The following is a 20,625-nucleotide window of genomic DNA, read 5'->3' as shown; positions in this document are numbered from 1 at the left end:
TGTAAGGCACGGGACTGGGAGTCCGGGGCCTTGGAGCACCAAACTGTGGTAAAACAGATGCTTCATTTCTCCCCAGAGGTCACTGTGTTTCAAGGGCAAGTGAAACCACCTTTGTATGTTTTCCATGGTCCTTAAATAAGGCTGTAGTATCACTTTCAGGTTCTGTGATAGCTTAAAGGTCTCAGCTATCATTTTATGCAGACACTATAATTACTTCATATTACATGTGTAACACATGGCTGCTAACTCCTTTCTTTATTATACTTGAGGACTTTTGTTAGTTCTAATATTGAAAGTTGTCTCTCACCACATTACCGCCCACCTTTGTGTTACTGATCATCACAGATGAAATCAGCTCCTGGTAATAGTTTCATTATTATGGGACCCATAAGGTAGTCATCTTCTTTCGCTCCCTTAAGATTTGTCTCCTTCAGCCTTTTTCAGCATGGGACTCTGCTTTATTTGCACATTGTGCATTGCATTTTGCTTGTTTTTTAATAAAGCAAATGTCTTTCTATTCTACAGTATCATACCTGACAGATATCAGGGGTTAATACTGCAAATACCTATTTGTACCATTATTAGTACATTACCTTCTTAGCCAATTACCAACTACAAAGCACTTCAAGACGCAAGAAAGGCCCTACAAAAGAATGAAGTGCTGCTAGCATTTAAAATGCTGTGGTTTACCTGTCCTGGGGGGGGGGGGGGGGGGGGAATGTTTTGCTAGTGGTTATTTTGCACTGTATACTTTCTGTTGGGCAACTTAAGCTACACTTAATATCCAGATCAGCACTAAGCCTATTGCACTAAACACTTTCTTTGCTACTTCGTAAGAAAGAAGAGTACAGTAAAATTCATTAAACTGGGATCCCACGCTTGAGTATTAGGGCATATGTAGGAAACTGAAGCTTAGTTACTGAGTTAATCTCTGAAATTCTTTATGTGTGAATGAAAGTAATCTTAAAGTATATTAGAAGGAAGTCCCATCTCTGAATAAAAGAAGAGTTGCATTCTCATCAAGGGCCTGATCCTGTAAATCCCCCATGCACAGGGCTTTTTTGCTAAAGGACCAAAGCATCTAATTTTAAACATTTTTTCAGTTAAGATAACTTTTGTAAGGATGAGGTAAAGGTACCTGTACTCCATTATCACCACTGGTAGACAAGTAGAATTCTGAAGATGGGATATAGTGTAGCTTCCTCTGGTCATCTACTAGGTATGCCATATCTCACCCTGGCAACTAGGCTACTTCCTTTGTTAACTCAAACAGCAAAAGTACCTATTGTTAAAGTTACTAACTCTCAGGCACTGCAACATCACCCATAACCCAGAGATTTAGTAAAATCTTTCTGTAATGTAACCATTGATTAAATCTGTATTACAGGAATTTGGCAGTAGTTTCAGTCCCTCTTTATCATGCAATGTGGATACACATTTGGGGGTCAGGGGCCATCTTGCAGATGTTATATCCTGTCTTTTACATTTCCCTTCCAGCAGAGGGCTTCAGTGGTTAACAGTGTGACACATACATATACACACACACACACATATATATGCTCATACATATGTATATACATGCATATACGTATATTTATATATGTACCCTGAGAACTACAGTCCTCACCATCTTCAAGTCAGGGTAGGTGCATAGAGTGCCATGTCACTACTTGTAACATCTCCACCATTGCATGCAACAAGAGACCAAGGAAGGACTCATCTTTCTCTGTATGTTGCTTCAAAGAGTAATGTTGCATACACTCCAATCATACGCAATAAACTGGAATGTCTTTGTTACCCTGAAAGGATTAATTTTTGAGGCTTTTGTAATTGAAAGATATGCACAAGCATGTCTTAGAGATGTTCCACTCTCCATAAGGCTTATTGATGCCCTTACATACTTTAAGTCCTTTTTTTGCAACTGTATTCATCAATGAAATGTACAGAAAATGAATTAAGAACATTCATTTTCATATCTTTACTGTCTGATTTAAAACGTGCCACGAATGCAGTTCAAAACAGGTTTGTGACTAAGGCTACATAGATGAGAGCCTCAGTTGTCTGCATTTGGCTGAAATACAGGATTACTCCAGCAGTGGAGGTTAAAGGTTTACATGCTGTCCCTAGAGAATCTCCACATAAGAAAGGGCATTTATATAGTGTATCTGTACTGATTTTGTGTTATTGAAGGAGGAAACAAATAGACAGACACCAAGCTAAAATGAACCTTTTTGTTACTGAGATGACCGGAGAGGAATAGAGATCCTTACACTTTAAACATTTCATAGTTGCCTTGAGAAAGAACAGGAATAAAAATAAGAAATGTTATATTTTATTTTTTGTTTTCTCCAAATCTCAAAACGCTGACAAGCAGAAACCTTTCTTCCTGAAGTATTATACTTGTTGCTGCAAAAAGTCCTAGCAGTGTTCATGGAATCATAAAACGGCTTGGGTCAGAAGGGACCTTAAAAACCACCCAGTTCCAACCCCCCTGCCATACGCAGGGATGCCACCCACCCTACCTGGTTTCCCAGGGCCCCATCCAACACCTCCAGGGATGGGGCATTTGCCCAGCTTCTCTGGGCAAATCATGTTGATGGAAAACTGAAATAATGACACGTAAGAGTATTGCAAAACCATCAAAACAGTTGAGAAACAGTGTGATATATTAGTTGAACTTCTTATATTTGTTCAAATCTGAAAAATTAAGAAAAACAAAAATATGATCTTTTTTTTTCAAAGTAAATTAAAAAAAAAAAAAAAAAAGCTAAATACTTATGACTCTATGAATTTATGCTCCATTTTAACAGGTAACACAAGCACTAAGCTCTGGACTGCTGTTGCCCCAGCCTTCAGCACAGTCATGCAGCACAAGCAGCATGCAAATGGCAGACCAAAACACTGCAAGCCATACTGAGTTTCAGCCATAAAACACATCTTCCTACTTCCTGAACAAGGTAACAAGATGGGCTGAGATGATGAACACTGTACAAATACGTGCCGGGTGTGCAGTCTTCTCAACTGCTTCAGAGTTTCAAGCAATGCAAATACATCCATTTAAATAACGAAAACAGGTGGAAGGAGAGGCTGTTCTACCTGATGCACAAAACTCTCCTTTTAATCTGCACTGTGGGCTTCTTCCTTTTTGTCTTCACAGAAGCACCTTCTCAGTTTTTGAGAAAGACATTTCATTTCTATTCCATCTATAGGCCTTAAGATCACTAACTTTTTTTTTTCTTTTTCTTTTTTTTTTTCCAAAGACTGAGTCTTCAGAAACATTTCATTATCTTGCTGTTCTCGACAACTACATGCGATGTTAAAAGCAGCAGATTAAAGTCAACAATCTCTGCTGCTGGAACCCCTGAATTTCTGACATTTTCTGAGAGTTATGTTTTCTCTATTTGCATACTCTATTATCTGTTTTGTTTGACAGTTGCAGCTATGATGCTGCTTATGCATTAATCACTCCTGTGAGTACTTCACAAGTCAGGTGCTATATAATCTACCACCCGCAACTGAAGGCTTTCTCTCTGCACCACATTCATCGTGTCTTAGCCTGTGCCTATGCCATGGGATCTAAAGAAACAATTAATGCTGCTATATGAATTTAGTTTTGCGTTTGTATGTAGCAAATAAAATCCTATTTAGACAATGGGTAACTGCCATGAAAGAAGTTCACCAAAGCATCTTCTACAGAAGGCAGTTTTCAAAATAAAAATATCCCACCTTGTTATTTCTTGTTGAAATTACACTGAAATTGTTTCCCTACTTAATTTGTGAAATGCATGAGCTGCATGGAGTCTCAACAACCATACTCAAATAAGCAGAATTTTAAAAATGAGACCTGGAATTATGAAAGAAGAAAGAAAGAAAGAAAGAAAGAAAGAAAGAAAGAAAGAAAGAAAGAAAGAAAGAAAGAAAGAAAGAAAGAAAGAAAGAAAGAAAGAAAGAAAGAAAGAAAGAAAGAAAGAAAGAAAGAAAGAAAAGGAAAGAAATGAAGTCAGACAGACAGACAGACTGCTGGTCATTTGTGTACTTTTTTTTTTCCTGCAGTAATGAGAAAATGTTTATCTGATCTATCTTTAATGTAAGTTCTTAGTATTTACAGAAAGAAAGGAGCTTTTCCAGGTACTTTAAGATCAGAAGAAAGAAAGAAAAAAAAGCTTATGAAAAACACTAGACACAAAAATTCTCACAGCAATTCTAGCCCTGGTTGACCTCAAGAAGGTGGAGTCCATTGGTAGCCTGCAACCACAGAGTGGTTGTTACCAGTATGCTGAGTTTCCACTGGGAACTCAGACAACTGCAGAGGTGCTACCAGCTGGGGTGATACCCATGGCATCCCCTCTAATGCGCGTGTATGTCCTTATGTCTACTGTCCCCAGGGGATGGCATGATCCACAAGAAAATTTTGATGCCATGGCTGCAGATGGAGGGTCATTAGAACATTCCCAGCTCCATCACATCTTTTTGAGATATACCTCATCTTGACTTCAATCCTCAGTTACAGAGAACCTACCACCTCCCACAGTATATTATCTTAATGGTAAAGCTCTATCACTGTTAAAAATGTATGCCTTGTTTCCAGTCTGATTTTATACAGCTGTAATTTGTAGATACAAGGTTTGTTTGTTTGTTTGTTTTAGCACAGTGAATAGTCTTCTGATAGGTGATATGCAGTATGCAGGTATTTACCTGCTGATCAAGTTTCATCTCAATCAGCTCCTCTACATATCTGTTGCCTTTCTGATGACAAAACATACACCAGACATCAAACATCAAACATAAGGAATGATAAACATGATGTCCCTGTACAGAATAAACTATCACAATTCCAGTGAAGACAATAAAGTCATACCAACTGACATAAGCTGAAGATTTGGTTGTATGTCCCTACAGTTAGACTGCTTAACAAACCATGCAGTAACTACTGTAACCTTTTGTTGAACAAGGCTAATTTCAGTGAGAAAATCCAGCTTCTAAATTATGCTTAAATAAAAAATAAAAATAAATAAATAAAAAAAGAAAAGAAGATATCCTATCAAGCAATAAAAAGTTGCTTGGCAAGAGAAAAAAATAAATAAATACTTTTACACAAGGTATTCCATGACCTTAGCTTTATGATTTCATGGTTCTGATGGCAATAATTCACTGCAATAAAATGTGGGGTAGCAGCAGGTCTGTGTAGCATAACAGTAAATTTTGATGTAAACTGAAGACCAGAGCCTGGTAATGAGGCACAAATGTGAAGTATTCACCAGAGACTAAAACTATCTCCTACCACTAGCATGCAATACAAGCTAAAAAAAAAAATATCCAAGCATGATGCAGATCTCAACACTTAGGTTAGAAGAAGGGACAAATACATTGTTTTGTTATGAAAGTTATTCATTTTGTTCATCAGCAACAAAAATTTTCTGTTTGACTCAGTAGTTTGCACTAGTGCTTAAAGGTGACAAAAAAATCAACCATATAGGTCAGCCTCAAGATGAGTAATGAATACTGAATTTAAACTAAAATGTATGAAGCTGTAAAAACAAAATCTCTTAAATACATACCAGCTACAACAACAACAACCTCCTGTATTGGATTTCTTAGCAACTCTACTATGAATAAGAAATACTAGCTTCATTCCACCTGAGATAAAAACTGGAAAAAAAAAAAAAGTAGCTGTCTGCTTTTCTTTTGTGTTCTATAGTGCCACATTTTGTTTAAGATATTACTCTCTCATGGCTTGCATATCTAAAAAATATAATTCATGAAAAAGTATAATGTAATTGTTTGGGCTTTGATGAATTGGGGCATAATGTTAAATAATTATTCATTGCCTTTATTCTTCTGTCACAGTGTAAAAAAAAAGCTCTTTATTGCTTTTTTTTTTTTTTTTTTTTTTTTTGTATAGAAGGACATGGGCCTTTGTGACATGCATTTTATTTTAAACTAATGCTTCTATTATTCCACATCTGAATAATTATAGCTGACATCACCTACTCTTTGGTGTCCTAGAAGATCTTTAGCTCTAGTCCACTGTTACATATTTTATGTATTACATGAAATAAAATACCTCAAGATTTTGAAAATATTTATTTTAAAAACAGCAATGAAATTGTCTGTAATCACATTTTCTGCTCTGCTTTGAAACCAGCATTATTCAATATGCCAGTGGTCTTTTCCATAAGAGCAACATATTAGAAATTCATGCTGCTCTAATATATCTGAATTCATTGATGTACTGCACTCCCTATAGACCTAAAGAAACATTTTTACTTCAGTTTCATGTCCTGCACATTACCTACTGATGTGGTTGTTGTCAAAACAGTTGTACAGTAGCCTTTGAATTCAAAGTGTGCCTTGACTGTATACCAAAAATGACAATAAACCTAAGTATATACATTATGCTGGCTTTTGTTGCCAGCACAAGTAAAGCATTTGGGAAATAAATCCCCTGATTTTATTGCCTTTTAACATCTTTTCTACTTTAAAGTTCAAACCCAGAAATGTAAAGCATTCCAAGAAATTGAAATTGCTTTTATTTCTTTCTTGCAAATTTTCTACAGTATAACATCATGAGCAACATCTTTAAAAAGATTAGCACAAAGGTCATAAATGAAAGCATTCCAAAAATAGTTTTGTTTGTTCATTTGTTTGTTTGTTTGTTTGTTTTGTTTCGTTTTGTTTTGTTTTTCTTCTTTTTTTCTTCCCTGTATATAAAAACAACACTGATTTCATCCCTGGCTTCTTAAGGAAAAAAAAAGCGACCATAAAAGTGACCATTTACAGGATATACTGAAGAAGCTGAAATGTCTATAATTTTGTTGATAAAAAGAACACACAGTAAAATTCATTCTGTACAAGACATCCAGAAGCATTTTTACAGATAAATGCACATTCTCATATGGATAGTATATACATGCATTTATTTGTAATTGTTGAAAAGGTATTTCTTGTAGTTCTTGGAATATTTCAGGAAAATTCATGCAGAGAAGTACTGGTCAGTCAAGACCCAACTGAACCTAACCTACATGGGACTACCTTCAAGTGCAGAACATTGATAAGGGACCATTATTCCACTGTATAAAAAACAAACATGCCTACAGAGCTATCAAGACATTTTCATTAAACAGCTATAGCCATGTCTGATTGAATACACTTAAGAAGCAAGAAATGTCACGTCCATTTTGAAGAAGGACTTTAAAGACCTCCCACATGTAGACCATCACACTAAGGCTGGACAATGTTGCCATACTCATATTCTGCATGAATTTTGCAGACTTCTCCGCCCCCAGTAGTCAATACAAATATCAGATATAACGAGCACCAAAAGAAATCTGTATGTGACAGCACAGTGTAAATGAGTGTGTGTGTGTATGTATGTATATGCCAGTATGTCACCTAAGAGGAAAACAAGAATAAATAAACATATAAGCTAATATATGAACTGACAGCAAAATACTAAGAAAGTGAAATTGTAGCAACTTTGTATTTTATTTTAAAGTACTGGGGATGCAATAGGAACTTCAATCAATCTAAAAAACTTCAAAGAAGGTTAATTCCGAATTTAAGTGTCAGACAGTAAATGGCAATGGGAAATTTTCATCTCCCAGCATTGTAAAATTTTTCAGAAAGAATTCCCACAGTGTAAAAAATCTGTAAGAAGCTGATCCCTAATAAGAATTCACTGAGCCAGGAGTGGGTTCTTATTGTGTGTGTTTAAGCACTTCCACAGAGGAGAATGCTTACAGAGCTTGGGGTAAATCCTGCAATCCTTACTCAAAGGGATTTCATTTGAAGCTTGGAGGGAGTGCTGTACAGTATGAAACCAGGGGAGTTTTGAAGGATTTTTAGGAGAGCTAAATCCTCAATTTTCAATCTCTCCAAAATAATGGAAATCCTCATCTGAAAACACCTGGTATTTGAGATGAAAGAGAAATGCTACAATGTACAAATTATTTTCCTACTTTGTTTTTGAGCTCACGGTGCTTCCTTTCTCCCATTTGGCTAGCATTAATTAATGCTTTCTCTACAAAAAAAAACACTCATTGGTTGTAACAGTGACAAAAAGGTAGGCATCATTTCTGAAATACCAACAAGATCTAAAAACTGGCTAAGAGGAAAGATGTTGAAATTAAAAATATAAAAAGGAACAAATTCAATCAGATGCACATTGCACTGCAGCTGAGTTTGTTCCAGTATAAGTAAAATTTGCTGAAGATGTGAAATTAATTGGGGATGGAGAACAGCCAACAGATTAATTTCTAAGAATAATTTTTTCTAAAAATACTCATTAGTGCCCTGAAAAATGAAGCAAGATATATGGTTTTCAAATACTCTAAGTGATAGCTGATATACTAGAAATTATATGAAACCAAGGGTTTAGATAGATTGGAGAAACTTATATATTATTTTATATGTGAGGCAATATAAATGTGATTTAGGCAAATACTTGTTAAGTGGATCAGAGCTAGGCAAGATAGTAAAAAGGAAACTTAGAGATGAGTAATAGCAGGAGAAAAGAGTCATACTAAAGAAGAAATGTAAAGGTTCTGAATTATAAAGAATGCTAAACCTACAAAATCTTGTCTTTATTAAACAATGGAAGGCCAAAAGGATGATGTAACCATTTCATTCACTGAAGCAGGCGTTGAATTCACTGAAGTATTAACTTAAATTATCTCCCTCATGTTAATTCCTCTCGTTATAAAATTCACATCAGAGGAACCATGCTGCAAAACAGAGCTGTACAAAATTGTGGTGTTAACATCCTACCAGTTGTACTAATGTGAGATGTAGCTTAGTCCCCTTGACAGACAAGACAGCTTGAGCTAAAACTATTGCTAGTTAACAATCTCTCTTACGTGTAAAGGGCATGCAAGTTAGGGATAACAGTGGAGTTAGCCTATGATGCTTCAAGGATCATGTTTTATTTATTTACCAAATTCTGAGAAATGACTATTTAAATTTAGTACATATTTCCCTGAGTTCTGATTTTCATTTTTTCTGACCTACACTAAGTCCCAATAGCAAAATTGTCTAGTTGTATTATGCTTTATTTATTTATTTATTTATTTATTTATTTGCCCTTGATGCAATAATTTACTGTGATGATCTACAAACTCTCAAGGCCCTTTGTTCAGAGCCTGTTGTGAGAGGTTAATGTGGAACATCAGAGCTTAAAAGAATGCATAGTTTTCAGCCATAACCATGGCTCAAAAGAGGTCAATCCAATAAAATACTGCTTGTCTTGACTGGAATGTCATGAGCTCCTCTTACTTTGTCAGGTCCTTTCATAGTTATGATCCTGAGAACCCTGCATACGATTTAGCTCATGTTCTTTAATGTATGCTATCAGTTTTGTAGAAATGCAAGTAAAATTCAAAACATTTCCATAAAGAATAATTATATTTCTGCATTAAAATCTTCCTCTCCCCTACCTCCTATTATTGAACATAACCCTGGGGTCAGATTCTGACCTCAAACACAAAGCATGCAACATCCTTGTAAATCAATAAAAAGTAAGCAGCATTAAGTAGCACTAAGAAGCCAAGACTAGCCCCCTGCAGTACAGCTTGTTGGACATCCTCAGAGGGAATGCAGAGCTCCTTGAAATCAAGGAAGCTTTATTTTAATTAAGTTGCAATCAAGCCCTGTGACAAGGCAGATTTTTTAATGCAAACTAACTGTTTTCCTGCCAGCTCACATCCTCAGTTCCTTGTCCACCACAGCTTTCCCAGCTTGTCCCTGGGACTGTTAGTCTGAGGGTCTAATGGAGAGCTGAGCTCAGATCTCTCAGTTCCCAAATATCTACGTTCTGCTCCACATACTGTCAGATCTCATGCAGGTTCACAGGCCTGCTTTATTATTTTTTTTTTTAGGCAACATAGTGAGGAGTTAGCAAGATAGAAGGTGTAACAGTCTCAGTGTCTACACATAGAGCCTCCCAGATGGGACAAAGCTCCCTAAGCTCCTGATTCTCCTGGAAAGAAGCCCAGACAAATCAAAGAACAAATCCTTAACTTTGTATATCTAGATCTGCAGTTCCATCTAGCATAATGCCTGAAGACATGTCAGCCCCACATAAGATCAGGCCCCATATTCTTCCATGGGATTTTTCACTCTTTGGTTTCGAATTCTATGTCAACATGAAATAACAGTCTCCTCTGTAGAAAGATCTTGTCTGGAGCTGGGATGCAGGACGTATACTAATTATTTGTAGAGCCCACTTGAAAATGTAACATGTAAAGTAGCTCTGCAGTTGTTGCAAGCAATTTAACATTCAAAGAAGTGATTTATAATATCAGGCTTCCCAAGATTACGACCATAATGACTATCTGACAGATTTTATAAGCAAATCGTCCAGTCATTTCAATTGGATTCTGGCTGGCTAAGGACTGGGAACTGTAAAAAGGCTATAAGATTTGGCCTAGAATCAGAAATAACATTTGCTGTTTTCCAAACGTGTGGTAAACAAGAAAGAAGATATTAAATTTTTGTACATCTCTCAGTACATGCAAATTAGAATGGAAAGAGCCTCATAAGAAAAAATACAGAACAACAGCCATCTGGATCCAAATCCTGCTCCAATGAAATCAAAGCATTGGGCCTGCTTTTGTCATTATTTACATCCTTGTAAGGCAGGGTAATATCAAGGCAGTGGGTATCATCCTGGCTTTGATGAATTCATCTGTAAAACCCCACTGCCTCCAGTGAGAGATATATTTCAGAGTCAGTAATGATGTAAAAACCAGAGCCAGACCACCTTACTCCATGACTTCAGTGGTGCAGGACATGGCCCCAGGTCTGTATATCCACATTTTTACAACTTAACAGCAGTACAGAAGGGAAAGACTAAAAATGCTTACCACAGAGAGGGAATTGGAAAGCAGTGTCCCATCTTGGCTGAGCATGTTGGAAACTGTAATTTCGGGTAGATCCATGTTTTGTGGGTGGAATGGAAGGAGGCCATTGTGGTTCATTGGATGACACAGAGAGTGGTATCCAGACTCCATCTCATTCAAGTGTACCAGTGAGTGGTCAGGCAATGACGGAGGAGTTATAGGAGGTATGTTGAAATCTTCACTTTCAAGACTTGGGCCAGGGAAAGACTGAAAAACAAATACAGAAAATGCTATGAAAGTCATCTGAATACTGAATAGGAATAATAAAAGTCACACAAAACAAACAAAAAGTGCCCAACTCACATACTTCTAAGCAGGAACTTCAATTTTACAAAGAGAATATTTTAAACACCCGTATATTATAACAGTGGAGTTTCACCATTATGTATGGAAGAAAAATTGCCTCTAAGGCATAAAAATCTCTGATACTTTCACAGCTTCCATTAGAAAGAGATTTTTTAAAAAGAAGCTGAATTCAAGCAGATTTCAAGGGTCCTATTAAAATTTTCCAAGAGTGTTCATCTAGCTGAATACCTTTTTCACGGGAATAGTGGAAAAGGGAATGCAATTTATAAAATTAACATTGGCTCAAAATGGTTCACAAGACTCCCTGCCACTCAGATCAAGAATTATACAGTGAGGAAGAAAGATACCGCTTTTAGGCTTCCAGGAGAACCATGCATTTATTTTGCTACAAAGAAAAACAAATAAATACAGAAATAGCACATACTTTGTATGAACATCCTTTACGTTTATAAAAATACATCTATGGTATCTGTAAAATACAGATTTTTCCTTTCTTAATCTATAAACTCAACCATACATATGTTTTCAGTCATCTAAATGAGTTTTTCCATAAAGCAACTGTTTAAACTTCTGTTGTCCACTGCCATTAAGTCATCCAATTCAATGTGACCCAAGAAAAAGTCATAGGCAAAGTCAGAGTAATGCACCAAGGCGGATAATTGCTTTTATTTATCTACATTCTTCATACAGCAGGTAGGCTCATTTGGGGAACAGTGGTGGGTATGCTTAGATTTTGTAAGGAAAAAGGTGAGCAGTGTTAGATGCATGATCCAAATCAAGAGTTAAAAAGATCAGTTACAGTTGTTCACTCGGAAAGTCTGCTCTGCTTTTGTGAGAACAGCTATAATCTTCATCTCCTTTTGCAAACTATCACTCTGCACATCCTACACCCACAGTGCTCAGATTTATAGCACAGGGAACCTAGCTTCACCCTTCCTGCCCCTTTGTTGCAACATGGCCCTGCTCTGAACAATGCCTTTCTTAACTCTGGGAGTGCAAGGATTTAAATACATTCTGCTTCTGCAAATGATGAAAAGGAGGCCATAATTTCAAAGAGCAGCTATTAGAAGACAGTGTGTTCCACAGTATGAGTTTGTAAATGGAGGACAGTATGGTGTATGAATTCATGCAGAAGGACAAGGCAAGAGTCAATGCCCAATTATCAACAAAGGGCTTTTTCATTAGTCATCATAGCAATGCTGTCCTGCCCAATGGCTAAAATTACTCTTTTCTGGGTGAGCACAGATATAAAAACTATAAATTGGATCAACAACAAACAATGTTGCATGTTTTCAATGAGCTGCTGAACATAGAACTTCGTCCAGTGCACAATGCCCTAGTTTTGGTTGCTTTGTTTATTTCCCAACAAATTTTACACCTCTGTTATTGATTATCTCAGTATGAAATGGAATGGGAAGGATAGACTGCAAAGACAAAAATAAAATTCTAAAGAATGAAACAGGACAACAGAACATGGAGATGAAAAACTTTGCCAGTGGTATCACCACCCTTGTTTGTGAGGACTTTGATTCTGCCCATTCTTTCTAGCTGTGTTTCTCTGGCACCAGATTTTGCTCTCTCCCTGCCCCTGTGCTCTCCTTAATGGGAGGCATATCCCTGCTCAATACCTTTTAGAGGAGAAAAAAGAGATCTGGCCTCCTACTTGCCTGAAGCAAGAGTAGGACAAAACTCTGCGTTATTCTCTGACCGCTTTAACAAGAAGAATGGACTTCAATTTACATTTGCTGTGGAAGCAAATATTCTTAAACAAACTATTGACAGTCTGGATGTGCCTACACCAATAACACTGAGATTATTCATCAAATCAGCTATTTATTTCTGCACCTCCAGCTTTTGCTGTGGTTAGATTCAGATATGCTGTTTCAACTGTCTTTAATTAGTAACACTTCAAAAATGGTAAAGCAATTGAACTGCCTTTAGGACATTAACTTACTAAAAAGGAAGTAAAATACTATGTCATAAAATTCCACAACCCAAGTTGTGTCATGTGTAACTACATAATTACTTTATATATGTTATATGAAATAAGCATTTTAAATATAGACTAAGCATTTTAAATACCAGGTTGCTCTCTGATTACTTTTAAAAAAATAATCACACCATGGTTATTACTTGCAAACCAGTTAGACTGTATTTGATCCCACATCATTGTCAATTACTTAAGCAAGCTTCTTAAGTAGTATGAGTAGTACAGTAGAGGCAATAGTAACATGATAAAACAATATACAGTTTGTGTAGGATTAATCACTGACTATAGTGAATGAAATTCTATCACGCTATGGTAGTGACTGAAAAAAAATAGCCAGTTATAAAGCACTATATAGTTATATATCCTATATATTTTATTAATTTTATTAATAAGAAAAATATGAACTACTTGTCAACTTCAGTAAAGCTAGGCAGAATTCAAGCCATATGCTAATGGAATGGACAGAAACCTGAGAGTACCTATGAAGCACCCAATTCACCTAACATTTTCCAGGCAAAATGGTATTATGATACCTAGTGTATGTATATATTGTTCCTCAGGGAAGCTACTTTAACATGACAGTAACATGACAGCACTATGGTTTCTCATGTCCAGCAGCATGGTTAAGATGCTTAGGATGACTTGGCACACTGGTACATCAGAAGCCAATGGTCCTATACGTTTGTAGTAAACCTAACATATCCCAGAAACAAACATGTTGCAACTACACAAGGAGTGAGGAATAGGATAGACATTTGGCCTTCCTACAGGAGCTACAAGCTCCAAACATCCACTCCTACAACCCTGCCATCTCTCCCCTTGCCATCAGGAAAGCCTTCTTAAGGAGTCTCCCTGGTCCAAAGTGGCAGTGGGCTTTCCTGGATTGTTATGCCATTATCTTCCCCAAAAGACATCTGAAGGCACAAGCCCTGACCCCAGGTTTTCCCTGCAGAATGAGCTTCTGCTCCGGGGCAGCCATTATCCTGTCATTATCCATGGGAGACTCTGTCCTTAGGGGGACAGAGGGCCCTATTTGTCGGCCTGACCCTACCCGTAGGGAAGTCTGCTGCCTCCCTGGGGCCAGGGTCAGGGACGTGGCCAGGAAGCTCCCCAACCTGGTGCGCCCCTCTGATTATTATCCGCTCCTGATAATCCAGGCGGGCACTGATGACATTGACAACAGAAGCCTGAAGGCTATCAAAAGAGACTTTAGGGGGCTGGGACGGTTAGTGGACGGAGCAGGAGTGCAAGTAGTTTTTTCGTCCGTCCCTACGTTGACAGGGAGGGGTACGGAGAGGACGACGAAAGCCCACCTGTTAAACACGTGGCTCCGGGGCTGGTGCCTACGCAGAAATCTTGAGTTTTTCGACCATGGGGCAGTTTACTCAGCACCTGGTCTGGTGGCCGTAGACGGGTCCCTATCCTTTAGGGGAAAAAGGATCCTGGGCCAGGAGCTGGTGGGGCTCATTGATAGGGCTTTAAACTAGGTAAGAAGGGGGATGGGGCTGGAGCGAGGACTGTTGGGGCTGTACCAGGGGGAGCAGTGGCAAGGCCGGAGGATAAGGTAAAGACCCAGCTGAAGTGCATCTACACCAATGCACGCAGCATGGGTAACAAACAGGAGGAGCTGGAAGCCATCGTGCAGCGGACAGGCTACGACTTGGTTGCCATCACGGAAACGTGGTGGGACCAGTCTCATGACTGGAGTGCTGCGATGCCTGGCTATAGGCTCTTCAGAAGGGACAGGCAGCATGGAAGGGGTGGCGGTGTGGCTCTCTATATTAGAGAGTCTTTCGATGCTGTAGAACTCGAGGCTAGGAATGACAAGATCGAGTCCCTTTGGGTTAGGATCGGCAGGGACAACAAGGCTAGTGTCCTGGTCGGGGTCTGCTATAGACCGCCGAACCAGGATGAGGAGACGGATGAGGAGTTCTACAGGCAGCTGACAGAAGTTGCGAAATCGTCAGCGCTTGTACTCGTGGGGGACTTCAACTTCCCAGACATATCCTGGAAGCACAACACAGCCCAGAGGAAGCAGTCTAGGAGGTTTCTGGAGAAAGTGGAAGATAGCTTCCTGACGCAGCTGATTAGTGAACCTACCAGGGGTGGTGCCCTGCTAGACCTTCTCTTCACAAACAGAGAAGGACTGGTGGAGGATGTGATTGTCGGGAACAGTCTTGGGCAGAGTGACCACGAAATGGTGGAGTTCTCTATTCTTGGCGGGGCCAGGAAGGGAACCAGTAAAACCACTGTATTGGACTTTCGGAGGGCTGACTTTAGGCTGCTCAGGACACTGGTTGGTGGAGTCCCATGGGAGGCGGTTCTGAAGGGCAGAGGGGTTCAGGAAGGCTGGGTGCTATTCAAGAGGCAAATCCTAATGGCACAGGAGCGGTCTATCCCCATGTGCCCAAAGATGAGCCAGCGGGGAAGACGACCAGCCTGGCTCAACAGAGAATTGTGGCTTGAGCTTAGGAGGAAAAAGAGGGTTTATAATCTTTGGAAAATTGGGCAGGCCACTAAGGAGGACTATAAGGATGTAGCGAGGCTGTGCAGGGACAAAATTAGGAAGGCCAAAGCTCATCTGGAGCTCAAGCTGGCTACTGCCGTTAAAGATAACAAAAAACGCTTTTATAAATACATCAACACAAAAAGGAGGACTAAGGAGAATCTCCATCCTTTACTGGATGCGGGGGGAAACTTAGTTACAAGAGATGAGGAAAAGGCGGAGGTGCTCAATGCCTTCTTTGCCTCAGTCTTTAGTGGTAAAACCGGTTGCTCTCTGGATACCCAGTACCCAGAACTGGTGGAAGGGGACGGGGAGCAGGATGTGGCCCTCACCATCCACGAAGAACTGGTTGGTGACCTGCTACGGCACTTGGATGTGCACAAGTCGATGGGGCCGGATGGGATCCACCCAAGAGTACTGAGAGAACTGGCAGAGGAGCTGGCCAAGCCCCTATCCATCATTTATCAGCAGTCCTGGCTATCGGGGGAGGTCCCAGCTGACTGGCGGCTAGCAAACGTGACGCCCATCTACAAGAAGGGCCGGAGGGCAGACCCGGGGAACTACAGGCCGGTCAGTTTGACCTCAGTACCAGGGAAGCTCATGGAGCAGATCCTCTTGGGAGTCATCATGCGGCACTTGAAGGGCAAGCAGGCGATCAGGCCCAGTCAGCATGGGTTTATGGAAGGCAGATCCTGCTTGACGAACCTGATCTCCTTCTACGACAAAGTGATGCGCTGGGTGGACGAGGGAAAGGCTGTGGATGTGGTCTACCTTGACTTCAGCAAGGCTTTTGACACCGTTTCCCACAGCATTCTCCTCAAGAAACTGGCTGCTCTTGGCTTGGACTGGCGCACGCTTCGTTGGGTTAGAAACTGGCTGGATAGCCGGGCCCAGAGAGTTGTGGTAAATGGAGCCAAGTCCAGTTGGAGGCCAGTCACTAGTGGCGTCCCCCAGGGCTCGGTGCTGGGGCCGGTCCTCTTTAACATCTTCATCAATGATCTGGATGAGGGCATTGAGTGCACCCTCAGTAAGTTTGCAGATGACACCAAGCTAGGTGCGTGTGTCGATCTGCTTGAGGGTAGGAAGGCTCTGCAGGAGGATCTGGATAGGCTGCACCGATGGGCTGAGGTCAACTGTATGAAGTTTAACAAGGCCAAGTGCCGGGTCCTGCACCTGGGGCGCAATAACCCCAAGAAGAGCTACAGGCTGGGAGAGGAATGGCTGGAGAGCTGCCAGGCAGAGAAGGACCTGGGAGTGATGGTGGACAGTCGGCTGAATATGAGCCAGCAGTGTGCTCAGGTGGCCAAGAAGGCCAACGGCATCCTGGCTTGTATCAGAAACACTGTGACCAGCAGGGCTAGGGAGGTGATCGTCCCCCTGTACTCGGCTCTGGTGAGGCCGCACCTCGAGTACTGTGTTCAGTTCTGGGCCCCTCGCTACAAGAAGGACATCGAGGTGCTTGAGCGGGTCCAGAGAAGGGCGACGAAGCTGGTGAGGGGCCTGGAGAGCAAGTCCTATGAGGAGCGGCTGAAGGAGCTGGGCTTGTTCAGCCTAGAGAAAAGGAGGCTCAGGGGTGACCTTATCACTCTGTATAAGTATATTAAAGGAGGCTCTAGCGAGATGGGGGTTGGCCTGTTCTCCCATGTGCCCCTGGAAGTCTTCAAAAGACGTTTAGATGTAGAACTTAGGGATATGGTTTAGTGGGGACTGTTAGTGTTAGGTCAGAGGTTGGACTCGATGATCTTGAGGTCTCTTCCAACCTAGAGATTCTGTGATTCTGTGATTCTGTGATTCTGTGATTCTGTCCCTACCCCTAGACTTTCTCAGAGAATCTCTTCCATCCCAAGTCATTTATCAGGAATTTCAAATGAAAGCCATAAGTTACCACCAAAAACATTAGGGATGGTTATACTCCCTGTAACAAATTACAGTTCATAAGTACAGCTCATATGCATTAATAATAATTGTGGCCTATAGCATCCACCTACTGAGGGGATGCAAGACATGGACTCCTGATGGCTTTTGAACAGGAGACGTTTATTGCCCTTTTTCACTACTGGCTCTTGAACAGGAGACATTTATTGCCCTTTTTCACTACTACATATACTTTCCCCATAGCCCCACGCTCTGTCCACGTGCCCAAATCTATCATACAATTGGTTAGAGACCCTCAGACGTGCACCTGGAGCCAGACAGCAATTAACCACTGCCCAAAGCTCATCTTTAACACTGTAGCCAATTTACTTTATCTCAACCTTGCTCAAGTTTTTGTTTCTACCACTTGTTTCCTCATTATCTCTAATTCAGGGACATGTGAAACAGCGCAGAGCCACCTGCAAATTCCTTCCCCACAACCTACCTCTCATAGGATTTTCTGGTGCACAAGTAGAAGGTTTAGGGTCTTCGCCAGCACTCCTTCTTCCCTTTCCCTCATCTCCCCCTTCTCTCTCCCCCCTCCCCCCCCCTTTCCAACAACAAGTTTTGTTTTTTTTTTTCTTACATGGCTGTCTTTAGTATCAGCATGATTTTGTGTTCTTAGAAAGACGTGGAATAGCTCCTTTTCATTCTACTGGTCACAGAAGGACTGTCAAGCTTTCCTTTTCACTTTTGAATCAAAAAGAGTAGCAGTAAATTCGTTATTTACTTTACCACAGAGCTGCCAGGAACTTTGCCAGTGGTTGTGCTTTCATATCATGACTGTGGGAGTGACTGAGGTTTTTATCAGCTCTTCAGTTTAGGGAAACTTCCTAGGTCTTTATTACATTCCAGAGAGAAAGTCTTTTGCAGGGTAACAGAATAAAAACCACTGCAATGCACTGAACAGACACAGGCTTTAATTTGACTTCATAATAAAGAGGATTTTCATTACACCTGAATTTATTGCAAGTAGATTTCATCATATTTCACATGGGAGTTACATAGTGGATACCTCAAAATTAACCGTCCTTAAATGTGGGCTATTAACAGACTTGAAACTATGAGTAAACAGTTTGAATCAAAGATGCCTTCTCAAATCTAAAAGACAATGTTCTGTGTTTCAGGTTAAATATCTGTGACATCTCTGCCCCAAATGATGAAAACTCCATAAACCAGATGATCTTTCAGATATCCACCGCGAGATCAAGAGACCTCTATCTGAGCCACCTTAGCCTATAATGTTATGATAACAGCTTGCCAGAATAAAATGATACAAACACTTAACCCTGATTCACCGTCCAACCCAAGTCCAAGGTTTTGTTCCTGAACAATGACTTTGCTGGTCTGCTTCAATTTAATTTTTATGCCACTTAGCCTGGCCAAATCCAGAAGATGGGGAAGAGGGGCAAAAGTAGGAGTGTAAGGGGAGGGGTGTATGTCAAAGGTCAGTTCTTTACTTTAGCAACAGTAGAATAAAGCATCCTGTTATGCTAAGAACACCAAGAAAATCTAGTATTTTTATTTTTAAAGAAGAAATTGTTATCAGAAAAATAAGGGAAATGCTTGCACAACCTGATTGCATAAGTAAAGGGAAATAGAGAGAGGAAATATTTCCTATTCTCTGAGGAAAAATGAATAAGGATAAAGGAGGAAATAAAAATAAAGACCTTCTGCTTAAATAATCTACAGTGGTGATTGCCTATTCACCAGAAAAGCTTACTTATATTTCAAAATAAATTTAACAAAACTTTAAAAAGTAATCAGAAAAGCTAAACCAAAGACATTACAAACAAACTGACCACAAGAGGCAGCAAGCATTCAAATATCCAATATAAATCCCTTTGGAAAGAGCAGAACCATTAGTGTATGTCAACACAGAAGATATAATATACATTCAATAAGTCTAATCTGTGTGCTCAGTGGTTGCATCAGTCACTGTGAACATATTCAACAGAATCTGATATTAGCAACAATTCCTTAAAAACTGAAATTTGCCTATAGATATTTAATTTAAATGAAATGAATGGTACTGCCAACTATGTAGAGCGTGTCTTAATTTTTCATTTGCACCAAGGCTTCTGCATCTGAATTGTGGAAAGATGCCAGATTTTAAAAGATAGATGCTTCAGGCAGTCTACTCTTCTATTATTGAACACATTGTTACATAACTGAAATAGTTATGAATCAAGAGTAATGTAAAAACAATGAGCTCATTAGAAGAGGAAAAACAGCAATGTACCTTATGCATGCATGAGAGTTAGGATAATATATTCAACAGTAGATACTTCTAGGAGTTTGTTTTAATAGGATCAACCTTATCTCTAATTCCTTAATGGAGGACCTTCAGAAGCAAGTGTTTTTTTCAGTTTCTTTTGTCTCTGCATGAACAAGGCTTGATAGCTTGAGACTATAATGCATTACTGTGGAAACCTTCGGTCTGTTACATAAATCATCTTAACACTCAGCAAGAATTGTCCAACAGTGCCATTGATATGTTCAAGTCAATGATCCTGCAAACAATTTTTTTGTGTGTGTTTCTTCATATGGCAGACACCAGCAATAAATCATATTCATTTTAAAAATGTACAATATACTAATTTATCAAGCAACAGCTATCAAAAATATATTACAGGGGAAGGTATAACTTTTTTCTATTGTGTTAATCAGTTTCTCTAATTTACATTAGGTAAAGGGCAAAGCCCCAAGCAAAACATTAATTTTCCAGTACCAGATGAATTCTATTTTCAAGAAGCAGAATGTACTGACAATATTATTGATTTAAAATAATCAAAATTTCAAAGTTGACAGAATTATGTAAGAGAGTAGTTCCACTCAAGAATCTTTTCATTAATTATATTAATTTTATATATATACTGTAGTGGTTTGTTGGAAAATGTATTTTCAATGAGGCTTTTAAATTGAAACACATTGTAAAGATGACAATGACTAGAAACACAAATGTTATAAAGATTACAAGATTTGGGCTCTGCAAATACCAGTATTGTAATCAA

At 39.5% G+C, this 20,625-nt stretch overlaps 1 protein-coding gene across 9 annotated transcripts in view; it reads right to left on the bottom strand.

Moving 5' to 3' along the window:
- The window catches only part of TOX (thymocyte selection associated high mobility group box), a 223,865-nt gene that overhangs the window by 80,539 nt on the left and 122,701 nt on the right, over positions 1 to 20,625 (bottom strand). For all 9 annotated transcript variants that reach the window (XM_005012134.6, XM_013092644.5, XM_038174659.2 and 6 more), the window contains one exon: positions 10,860 to 11,102. In XM_005012134.6, coding sequence (XP_005012191.1) covers positions 10,860 to 11,102 — 243 coding nt within the window. The remainder of the gene's footprint in view (positions 1 to 10,859; positions 11,103 to 20,625) is intronic.

The sequence above is a fragment of the Anas platyrhynchos genome, chromosome 2 (genome assembly GCF_047663525.1).
Source record: "Anas platyrhynchos isolate ZD024472 breed Pekin duck chromosome 2, IASCAAS_PekinDuck_T2T, whole genome shotgun sequence".
In the NCBI taxonomy this organism is placed as follows: domain Eukaryota; kingdom Metazoa; phylum Chordata; class Aves; order Anseriformes; family Anatidae; genus Anas; species Anas platyrhynchos.
The sequence above is the reverse complement of the archived record's forward strand: the minus strand, read 5'-3'. Positions and strand labels throughout refer to the sequence as shown.